Source organism: Solanum stenotomum, chromosome 1 (assembly GCF_019186545.1).
Source record: "Solanum stenotomum isolate F172 chromosome 1, ASM1918654v1, whole genome shotgun sequence".
NCBI classification, from domain to species: domain Eukaryota; kingdom Viridiplantae; phylum Streptophyta; class Magnoliopsida; order Solanales; family Solanaceae; genus Solanum; species Solanum stenotomum.
Window position 1 is genome coordinate 97,153,855 of NC_064282.1, and position 12,180 is coordinate 97,166,034.

General features: G+C 30.0%; 2 protein-coding genes across 5 annotated transcripts; both read right to left on the reverse strand.

The window, feature by feature from the left end:
- Positions 1-244: 244 nt before the first annotated feature.
- LOC125853476 (uncharacterized) lies at positions 245-1,543 on the reverse strand. 4 transcript variants are annotated; one of them, XM_049533167.1, is made up of 2 exons: positions 1,075-1,543; positions 245-1,018 (listed from the first exon to the last, which is right to left on the reverse strand). In XM_049533167.1, the coding sequence occupies exon 2, from the start codon at positions 731-733 to the stop codon at positions 254-256; it is 480 nt and encodes a 159-aa protein (XP_049389124.1). In that variant the 5' UTR covers positions 734-1,018; positions 1,075-1,543; the 3' UTR covers positions 245-253. The 4 variants fall into 4 exon arrangements, with proteins under 4 accessions (XP_049389124.1, XP_049389126.1, XP_049389123.1 ...); XM_049533169.1 differs by having other exon boundaries at positions 245-940; positions 1,047-1,543; XM_049533166.1 differs by having other exon boundaries at positions 245-968; positions 1,047-1,543.
- A 5,112-nt stretch (positions 1,544-6,655) lies between these two features.
- On the reverse strand, positions 6,656-11,565 carry LOC125853479 (protein NEN3-like). The gene is made up of 6 exons (XM_049533170.1): positions 11,165-11,565; positions 10,075-10,232; positions 9,073-9,119; positions 8,442-8,505; positions 7,748-8,103; positions 6,656-7,129 (listed from the first exon to the last, which is right to left on the reverse strand). The coding sequence occupies exons 1-6, from the start codon at positions 11,445-11,447 to the stop codon at positions 6,895-6,897; spliced, it is 1,143 nt and encodes a 380-aa protein (XP_049389127.1). The 5' UTR covers positions 11,448-11,565; the 3' UTR covers positions 6,656-6,894.
- Positions 11,566-12,180: the final 615 nt, after the last annotated feature.

Here is a 12,180-nt window from a genome sequence, read left to right on the forward strand (position 1 = left end):
GTGACATGAAGTATCTGTAATGATACGAAAAGAAGAATCTAAATTAACCAGATTCTAAAAGCATATACCAAACATCGAATTGAACGACTTAAAAAGAAATCAAGAGTAATAATAAAGAAGAAGAACATTTTCATTTTTGGCTTAATGTGAAAATATACATTGAATTATGAATAATATTTTATTTTTGTTCTCTTTTTTTTTCTTTTCGATTTTTTTTTTTTTTTACAAATTATTTACCATATTTTTATTATTATTACATGTCACTCCTTTGAGAGGGACTTCTCCAAAACCCAGCCCCATAAAATTTACTCCACATTTCCTTCTCCAGCGCCACCACATCTTTATCAGCTTTCAAGCTATTTCCGCCGTCGACCACCGCAAGTGTGGTGGCTCCGTCGATGGGGTGAATCGAAAGTTCCGAGTCGTCACAGCTACTGCATTGTGATTGTAGAATCTTCTTCTTCATTTGCCGGCGTCGGCGTTTTCTCCGTAGTGCTTTCCGGCAAAGTCCCGCCGGAAGTTTGTAAACTGCCATTACGAGGAGGTTAACGAGTCCACATGGGCAACAACAGCAAACAGCGGCGCATTCCGCCGCTGTTCCGCCGGCAACCTCTGCTAATCGCGCTTTTCGAACACCACCTCGTGATGATGTGTCTTGGTTCGATAAAAGAGGTTGCCGGCGCCGGTCGATTGAAAGTGATGAAGGTGCACGCAGCACTATTTGCTTTGTCATTAATTCGATCGGAAGTTATGATTTCTCCCCTCGCCGGCAAATTCAGCAAGAAACCCCAATATGGATAAATAAACACCCCTCGCCGGAAAAATCAAACAAGCAGCCTCTCGCCGGTAAATTAACCCTCTCCTTGCCGGAAAATTAATCAAGCAACCCCAATATGGATAAATAAAGCAGCCCCTTGCCGGTAAATTAAGGAAGCAGCTCCTTGCCGGAAAATTAAGTAAAGCAGCACCTCGCCGGATAATTAAACAGCCCCTTGACGGAAAATTAAGCAAGCAGCTCCTCGCCGGAAAATTAAGCAAAGGAGCACCTCGCCGGAAAATTAAGCAAAGCAGCACCTCGCCGGAAAATTAAGCAAGCAACCCTTCTCCAGATAAATAAGCAGCCCCTCGCCGGAAAATTAAGCAAACGACCCTTCTCTGGATAATTAACCAGCTCCTTGCCGGAAAATTAAGCAAGCAACCCCTTGTCGGAAAATAAAGCAAGTGACACCTCGCCGGAAAATTTTGAAGAACCCCACCCAACCAAATTAGATTGGGTGGGTGGGTGGGTGGTGGAGGAAGGAGAAGGAAATGGAAGTCACCGGCGGTGATGAACGGAGAGGCATTTGTAGGCAAAAAAAATTAAAAATCAAATAAGTAGGCAAAATATAAATATTTTTAAAAAAAAATTGATTTTTTTATTTTTATTTTTTGATTAAATATATTGTGAGCTTAAGCTTATCCTTCTCCTACTCTTTTGCTATTTTTCTTCTAATAATAATAATAATGAAAATAATATTAAATAAAAATGTTGAAAATAATTGATTGGAATTTGTGGAGGAGAGAAAAATGAGGAGATTTGAAAGGTGGGAAAAATGGGACTTGGTCTTAAATTTATAAGGATATGTTAAAGCAGTGGTAGCGAGGAATTTTATTAAGGGGTCCAAACTTTGAATAGTATTTTTTTAAAAAAAGCGATGATTTATAGAAATTTTATTTTTAATAATATTGTGATATAATTTGGATAAATTGGTCTCCTATTTATAGAGAAAGAAAACCTTGTTTTAAAAGGAAAATGTATTAAAATTTAAGAAAATTTTATTCCACAAAGGAAAAAGGTATTAAAATACAAGGAAATCTTATTCCAAAAGGAAAATGTATTAAAATTTAAGAAAATCTTATTCCACAAAGAAAAAAAGCATTAAAATATAAGGAAATCTTATTTCACAAGGAAAAGTTATTAAAATTTAAGGAAATAATTCAATTTTAATTGAAAAAAAATACTTATTGGAGGTGAGCAAGTGGGTTTGCGACAGCTCTAGCCATCTCCACTACAGGTTACTTTGTTATTTTAGGGTGTCCAAAATATAATATATACCAATATAAGTCAAAACTTTACGTGTATAAATCGTATAATTTTTCGACGAAGGATGTCTAATTGAACACCCTTGGGGACAAGGTGGCTCCGCCCTTGTGTTAAAGGTGTGAGGTGTATAAAAATAGCGGGAAAATTAACAGTACTCGATAATAATTAAGAATGGATATAGAATTATAGATTTATCGGGCAAGGATAATTATTTCGGTCCTAGGAGTAAGGACAATGGATGGAGGAAGTATTATTATCACAATTTTATTTTAAGAGTTTTGTTTTTGTATAATCACTATCAATTTTATTTTATGTGGCATTATTGATAATTTTTTTTTTTTTTATAATTGTAGTGTATATTAGTCTGAGCATATGATTTCAAGGAAATTTATTGTTTTCATGGGCAGTATATACATATTGAGTAACTTTATTCATTAATATAGTTGGAGAGATGATTAGAAGAATTAATCTAATATTTTTTTCGCCTCAGTCTGAAATTTGAATATAAAACTTTGTGATTCGCAAATAATTCATTAATCATTAGGCCACACACTCTTATTACGTTATTGACAAAGTCTTTTCTTGGTTTGTTAAAAAAAGATTGACATTTGGTACATTTATAAATTAGAAAATAATTTAACTTTAAATTTTTAGTTTCATAATAGCCACATAAATGTCATGACATTTTGAAAATCATAAATTTAATAAACTTATTGGGATGTATATTAAAATGTGATGAGATAATTGAAATTTCTCCATCATTTATCGAAGATTTTTCAATTTGAATCTCGAGAATGATTAACTTCTTGAAAGAAAAAACTTTATTCTCGATATAGATTCTAGCTAACATGAATCAAATTTTGTCGTCTCTATCTATGAGTTATTCAAGATACTTTAAAGGTAAATTCAAAAAAAGAAAAAGTGAATTTATTCGCATAACATATTTACATTAAATCATATCAATCTATTATAATTGAGTGATTTCATAAAGTGAAAAATATACATCAACTTACCATAATTAAGTAGGACTCTGTATATAAACACATAAAATACATTATTAATTTGACATAAACATAAAATACAAGTAAATTATTATCGATATACACCACCCCGGGGGGTCAAGAGGGTCGAGGGTATGTTGGATTAGGGGACAAAATCACGTGTGAAAATTCTAAGGTGTTTTTAGAGGAAGATAATAAACTAAAATTTCTGGTCCCTCCAAGTTGTTTTAGGGTTATATATACATGAACCAAAAAAAAAAAATTATAAATTAATACAGTCAGATTTCTCTATAACAATTATCCATTATAAAAATATTTCATTATAATTATATCTTTTGTGAAATCGACCTTTCATTATGTCATAATATGTGATCTCTATATATAACAGTTCGAAAATTAATATTCAGACAAACAACACCATTATAAAGAGATTTGACGTATTAAATATCCCCTCCTCAAATTTGACTTGTTTTATTTCCATAGGTAGGATACTAAGATATTTTGTTATAAGTTATAGCTAATTGTTAAAGATATTTGAATGATTAATTCAAAAAAAAAACCGACTTCTTTCTTGGTGATATATAAAATCATTGAGTATATAATGATAGTTGTGGTTTACATGGACAATGAGAGGTCAAAAGCGAGTGGCTAAAAATTTATTCGTATCGAATATTTATATATAATCAATCAAATATGTATGTGACATGTGTGTTTATATATATATGTTTTGTTATTTAATCATAACTAAATAATATATATTTTACTATATTAAGTAGGTCAATGATAGTGAGTTTTGTTGGTTTAATGTAAATATATGATGCAGATAAATAATGATACTCTAGTATAAGAAAACCTTCTCATATTTTTTTATTAAAACATTTTTTTTTGTTTGACCTTTGAAAATTGAAAGAGATTATTATAATAAGTAAAGGGCAGTAGTACTGCAAAGTGCAAATTGTTTTCCCATTAGAAAATGAAAAAAAAATAAGAATATTCCTTAATCCATGTGTTAATGATAATGCTAGTTTATTCATATGAAAAATACATCTTAACAACATTTTTGACAGTTTATTAAAATAATTATAGCTTAACCTAACACATAATAACATAATCTTTCCTAATTAAGAAGTGGAATTAAACTTCAAATGTCAAAGAAACTAATATGGTGAGAAAAGGATTAAATATATTAAAAGTTCAGAATTTTACACGAGTTAATTATACGTTATGCTGAAGAAGAGAAATTTGTAATTCAATTTATCAACCACTCATAAGACCATTGAAATTTTTTATTTAAATCTCAATTTTTTTTCTTACGTCTATTGACCTTTTTTTTTTTTTTAGTTTTTTTTTTTCAGTTTTCTAAGTTTAGGAGAATTGACATTGATATTTTTCACTAGAAAAGTTTAACCTACACAATAAATCCCATTTGATCATATCAAGTTTAGAATTTAAAGTTTTATACTTAAAATTTATTAAAGCAATAGTCAAACAAATAGTCTATTTGAAGTTAATAATATACCATCTTCTTGAAATTTTGCATTTATTAGAAACACAATTTAATTAAGCTATTAACATAGAATGTGGAGGGCGATCTTAAACTTTTATTGGCTTTGTCTACTTATTGAATTGCGGACGAAGAAAAATATATGTGGAAACTTGAGTCCAGATAAGGAAAAATAGCTGTGAAAATTCGTATCAGTGCGTAGCATAGTTAGGAGAGTCAAATATCAGGACAAAATGGACGGACACGAATAGTCTGATGTCCAAGCCAACTAGTTAGACGACAATGATTACTTCACTTATTATTTTAATATTAACGATCTATCCTGACTATGTAGTTATAATTCTTCTATATTATTTCTTCAAATTACTAGAAAAAAAGATATATATATATATATATATATATATATATTAAACTTATCAAATTTGGCAAAACACGATAATTTTTTTTTATATATAAAAAATAAAAATATTAACTGTGATTCTAACTAAAAGTCCATTATATTCACCTACTGCTTATGTTGGATCACCATCAGCATTATTATTATTATTATTATTAAATTATTTTACAACTTTGGCATATCGTTTATGGCAATGGTTGTATTTCATTATTCGTTTCATTTCGAAATTAATATCCGACATCTGTAAGAAAATTCGATTAAATTTCACCAATTCATGTACTATAGGGCTTATTTCTATGGATGACACTTTTAATATTTTTACTTTTTTTTCATTTTAAAGATTCAAACTCAAAATTTTTGATTAAGAATATTAAAGAAATCTCAACCGTCCCATTACAAACTTTATTCTATTTGTTACGTGACATAAGACTTTAGGGAACTTTTATAATAAAAATACTAATTAACAATGGAAAACGTAGCTTTTCAAACCTTCTAATTTTTTATTTTATTTTTAAATGTATTTTTAAAATAGTATGTGTATACTGATGATGTGTACTGATTTGTTATCTTATATTAGCTGATGATTTGACACGTATATATGTTTGTTTTTAGCAAAAATAATTGATTTGACACATAAAATATCAGTATTCAATGACCACAATTTGTTCAATAGGACGCAATAATTTCTTTTCGTCGAAAAATTATACTATAATCTATCTTTATCGAATCAGAACCAACATCATTATATTGTGCTTAAACAGTTGAGGAGCCTTCGGCATGCAATTTGTGTGCACAAATATAGATTTATTTCTTGTACTTGATCCAACCTCGCAAACCTTTAACTCGCAAATTTCTCGATCTTTAACAACCACTAAATTTGGATGAAAAAAATAGTAATTTTGTAGCGTATCGAAAGGGGGATCATATTTATTTTTTAATTAAAGAAAAGGAGGAGTGAGTAAGCAAAGCATTTTCACTTATTATATTTATTTAATTGAATTTGAATTAGAAGTGTCATCTAATTAATTAAAGAGCACCAATATATTATTAATGTCAATATGGAAGCCAAATATTTTATTGAAAAATTCAACATTTGTTCCTCAAGTTTTAGTGCCAAATGTACATGATACAAAATAGTTTAAATTCTATGGAAAAATATATATACACAATTAGGTCATTTAGAAGGTAATGACATGTAATCCTATTTAATAATATCGATGGAGTATACAATATAAATGATAATTAATGTGTATTATCAAAATAAATTACATTGATAATGTAGCAATTTCATTAAATTATCGGTATAAATAACTTAAATTGGTGTGAGAATGATCGATTTCTTTTTATAGCACCTATGGAGTCGTTGATATAAGCATTTCCGAACCTCTTTTTTTTTTAGTGCACTAATCTCTTATGCCTCAATCTTAAACAAGTTGGAAACGACTATATGAACCTCGATTAATCATTATCCCCGTTCTGCTTTTTTCATATAATGAAACACGTTATAATGTTTGTGTGATTATAGAAACTTCTCACTAGAGATAACATGGAAAATATGAAGTAAAATATTCCCAAATTTAAAATTTTATCTCATCATTTTTTGAATGAACTAAAAGAAACATGTCACATAAACTCGAACAGAAAAAATATAACAAGAGAAAAAATTGATTCTAAAAACTAGATAAAACTAAACTCATCAAATCCTTTGTTAACATACTTGGTACATTCATAACATAACATCATATATATCAATTCACAATAGATATTAATCAAGCCAAAATAGTAAACAACAACAACAACAATATTGATAACACTGTCTCAATCCCAAACAAATTGGGGTCGATCGGCTATATGTATTCTGACTGATCATATTTCCCTGTTTAAGCTCAGATTAACTCGTTAGAAAGTACTAGTGATATATAATCAACTTATCGACGACTAAGTTGATTCCTGCTTTCTTACTATCAAAGGTGTCAAAAGAGAAAAATGCATCCACATACATCCCAGGAATGAACAATCTCTCTAATTCTTCAGAGTCAAAATTACTAGATTCAACTCTTTGGTTGGTGTAAATTCCATTATGATCTATCTCTATTTTTGTTTCCCATTCAACAATGGCATCATCCAGTACTCTAGCTTTCAACCTGCACATTAAACAAATCGAAAGTACTGAAATGGGAGACTCAATAAAATTTGTAGCCTAAAGTCAAACTTTGATACGATTGAATTTCTAGCTTTCAACTTGCACATTAAGCAGATAGAAGTACTTAAATATGGTCATCAATAAAAGGCTATAATGTTCCACTAGGAGCATTTCAAATGGATGCCTAGAGTATCATGGTCGACTCAATAAAATTAGTAGCTTAAAGCCAAATTTTGATATGAACAGATTGAAGTTCTAGATTTCAAGCTATAGATTAAGCAAATAGTGACACGATCAATAAAACATATAATGTTCCGCTAGGGCATATAAAAAAGTGTGCCAAAGCATCAGGGGCGACTCAATAAAATTAGTAGCTTAAAGTCAAATTTTGAAGCTAGACCTCTAGAAAGGAAAATTCTTCATTTTGAGTATTTGTGTCCCAATTTATGTTTTTGAGCACTTGTACTACTGGAAACTGTTTTGCTCAGATTCGTCAAAAATACTGACATATACTTGTGTAGGATCCCTCAAAAGATCCAACATGAGTTCAACAATATTTTTGAAGGGTCTGAACATATAATTAAATTAGAAAGGAGATTATGGAAATTAAACAACTTACTGCAAACAAATGTTCTGATAATCTCTGTTAACAACATGCTTCCATTCTGAATCACCACCACATTCCGCGTACCTCTTCTTCACATGAACATCACATTTATCTAGAACTTCACGTAAACGAAAAGAGGCATCTACCACGAAAGTGAGTCGAGGGTTAACATCATTGAATATCCTGATTCCAAATCGAACATTGAGGCGTTTACAATGTAGCTTCAAATCTCTATCATCGTGCATAACACGTATTTTAGGGTTGTTTCCATCGTAGAAGGAGGCTGGGATCGTGTAAATAGAAGGTATAGAAACTTCATTAGGTGAAATCCATGAAGCTTGAGGAAATATGCCCGGAAAAATAGACTCCTGCAAATGAACCTCGTCTAACTTCATTCAAAAATGAAACTTAAAACTTTATAGAATCAAAATAGAAATGATTATCGAATGCCAATTCAACCAACTCAGGCTTCGGTTCTCCCCTTCTCTCGTCCCTCTAGTCAAGGGTTGAGCTAGGGGGCGGAAAGGGGTTCATCTGTATCCCTTCATGATGGAAAAATCACACTGCATGTACACTAATTATTTTCTTTATGTACATAAATATACTAGATGTTAAAAATTTTGCCTCTGCCACTACATCATCGTACATATGTATATACTTATGATTTATATTATGTATTATTCTTAAACTAATTATTTAAACTTACCAAGAATAAAACACTTCCACAGTGCTTGACAACTTCAAGATTCATTCTGACATCATCCAAACTCCTGAAGTTACGGGTGTCAAATGAACAGATTGAGCAGGTCAAAGTTGGGGGGAATAATATATAACTCGTTCAAAGGTTATTTGAATTAAAGATAAATTGAATCAAGAAAAATTAAAGAATTAGTCATATATAACTCAACCATCAAACTATTATCAACTTTTAATTTCTTTGTTTAATTATCAAACAAAACTAGCAAACTTTTATATTTCTTTATAGAGATAATGGTCAAAAACACACGTGATAATTTTTTTTTACGAATTTTTTATCTAAATTATTAAGTGTTTGCGTTTCCTATTCAACTACCACCAACTATTTATCAAAGTTGATCAGTTACCATGTGGACAATATTTTATGAGCAAATTAAGTTGTCACGAGCCTTTTAGCACTTGTATTCAAACACTTGATCTGGTCACTTTTGAAGTATGTTTTGATATATAGTTGATGATAGTTAAGATAGAAAACACAAACATATAATAGATTCGATATAAAACTCAAAAAATAATAATACTTTAGATATATTTTTGACCATTATCCTCTTTCCTCAATGCAAATGAATATTCATACTTACCTATGTACTTGGTCTTCAAATTCAAAATATGCTGCTAGACTATCCAACTGCCAAAAATATTATCACTCAAATTTTAGGATAAAATTTTTTGGATAAAAGGAAGGGTAATATGAATACTATATGATTTTAGATAATTATTATTTATTGTTTATGTAAATAAAATATTAATCCACGGGATACTTACAACCTCTCACAAGTTCGAGCAAGCATAAAATATTTTTGTCCATCAAGTTTATTTTGTTGTTGTTGTGAATTGGTTGATTTTGGTTTTCTATTAGCAGAGACAGATACAAGATTTGAACTTTATGAGGCCAAATGCAGAATTCTATCACATTTCATATAATTCTGAATCTACTTTTTTTTCTATATATATATTTTTTAATTTCATTTTATGTGTCGTAATTTAAATATGTATGGAATTTAAAAAATAAAAAAACTTTTGAATTTTGTGGTCTTAATGTCAAATGAGATATTGGAATTCAGGAATTACTTAAGGGTGACAATATTAGCCCATGAAAACATGACATGCTCAACCTAATTGACACGCTCATTTATTAAGTCAAATTATTTTCACCCGCCTAATTAAGTCTATCTAAAAGTTGGGTGATATATAGCGCAAATTGACCATTTTTTTTAATACTTAGCTCATTTCAATCTAAGCAATAACCCGTTCATTTTATATTATCTCTAACATATTTTGACTCCCACAAATTCAGTCCAACTTGCCTACTATTTGACACACCTAGAATCACTAAATATAGAAAGTGACATTATTTTTGAAACACACTAAAAAAAGAGATGACATAAATCAAAATAGAAAAAACATGATTGATTCAACGGTATGAATCAAAATTACTAAATTCAGATGAATCCGTAACTATGGCACTAGGTCTGACGACCCTCCTTCCATGATCTACTCTAACTTCATTTACTACTAGGCAACACTCTCGAGTTTGCAAAATCATGTAACAACATTCACCAAAGTTATAAAGAGATATATACCTTCATGTTTCCAGCCCTCTTTCCAAACCATTTATTTAGCAATGGAAGTGAATCAATCAAGTGTCTATATTCTGGTGATGGCCTATTAATTCCATCAAATGCCTCTTTAATTTTAACACAATCAAATCTCTGAATATTGTGTCCAGCCCATATTTTCCCTGTGTCATCACAAAAAAAAAGAAGAAGAAATATCTCATAATATTTAATTTTTACATACCATCGAAGATTATAATAAGATAGTAAAATACTTTTAAAAGAGCGCTTGAATTGAACTTTAGGTATAGAGTCATTTCTATTGGTACATTTACATAGTTGGTTTTGTGAATTTGTTGATTAGTACATCTCCGATGCTGATAGGGCTGAGATCTAATATTCTTAAAGTGAATTTTTTAAAATATAAATTTAGATTAATCAAGTCTCGTAGGGTGACAAACACTGAATGAGAATCTTAAAAAAATTATATTTTCTACATTACTAGTGTAAAAAAGAGCAAATTATTGCAAGAAACATCCCTAGTATATATTTGGGAAGGATCGCATCCCAGAGATACAAATTAAACGGCAGAGCAAGGAATTTTATTAAGAGACATTAAAATATTAAAAAGTATTTAACATACCAAAAAATATAAGGAGATCAAATCACCACATATATTAAAATAATTAAAATTTTGACTAAGCTAAATAGTGTAATTTTTCGGCTACCTTGACATAGGTGGTTGCACCACGGAGTACAATGTAGGTAGAGCCACCTTGACTCAAGTTTCAGGAGTCTGGAGTCTAAAAGACAATTTTTATTTATCAAAAATTTCAGAAGGGTAACAAGAATGCAAACAAATCAAAAAGGTACCCGTTAACTTTACCTTTTGGTTTGTTTCCATATTTTGTTACCCTTAGGTATTTTTGATTAAAAAAAAAAAAAGTTGCCTTTTATGCTCTAAACTCCAAGTTTCAGTGATTGATTTCAGGCATCAAAATCAAAACCTAGATTATATGAATATAATTTTACCGTTATTCCGACACGTGAACACTCTCATTCTATAGTTATTTAGTGTGTAAAAGTTAAAAAAAATAAAATGTTTAATGTTAATTACCATGAAGGATTTTGTAGATTTTTTTAGCAACTTGAGAGAAGTGAGGGGCACAAGCTAAAGCTTCTCTTGTGATACCATTAGAAAGATCCGAAAAAGTATCCAAGAATAACGGATCATCGGGTCGGATCAGGGTCGAATAGCTATCAAGCTCAATTAACCTCCTCGGGCATACGAATATCGATCCGAATTCCAATAGGACCCAATTTTGACCCGAATTTGAATACCTCATCTCCAAATCAAAGAACACAATCGGGTCGTGCTCTCCATCTATGATCATCTCCATTAATGTGGTCGAGTTAAGCTGAGTTGAGTTGAGTTGTGTAGTCGAGTCAAGCTGAGTTGAGCTGAACTTTCACAAATTTTAGACACACTAAGAATGTAATTTTTTTGTTGTTGTTAGAGATATATCACTCTTTTTAAGTGTTTATATAGATGCATGTATGTAGAGCTATGTGTCTGAATTATTGAACTTTTAAATGTGAACACAATATTCTTTACATTTTAGTTAAAAAAAGAAGAAGATATTCTATCAGGTTTATTTTATGTTTTTAATTAGTCTAACATGTAATTTTAAAAAATAAAATAAAATTTTGTGATATTAAATGTAATATTTTATAATATATAATTTATTAAAATATAATTTAGATTTTTATATTTTTAGATAAAATAAATGACAATTTTTTTGAAACCGACTAAAAAAAGGTTGAATTTTTTATGGTGGGGCAGTGTAATGTACTATGGTAACTTTGCCTCTTTTTTTTTTTCCTTTTCAAAAAGGCAGTCTTGAAGTAGTGTACATTGGAAGCTTAATTTAGCGTGTGACTTGAGAGGGTAGTTTTGTCATTTCATTGAAAAAACATGATTTTAGATTCGAGCCTGAATATAGAGTCGTCTCACCTTTGATAGAGAGTGTTTCATCTCCAATGGAGGGACTGGTTTTAAGATTGTTGTACACAACCTTGTAAGAAATTATAAAAAAAAATGTATTTTCTTCTTATTTAGTTAAGTGACTTTCT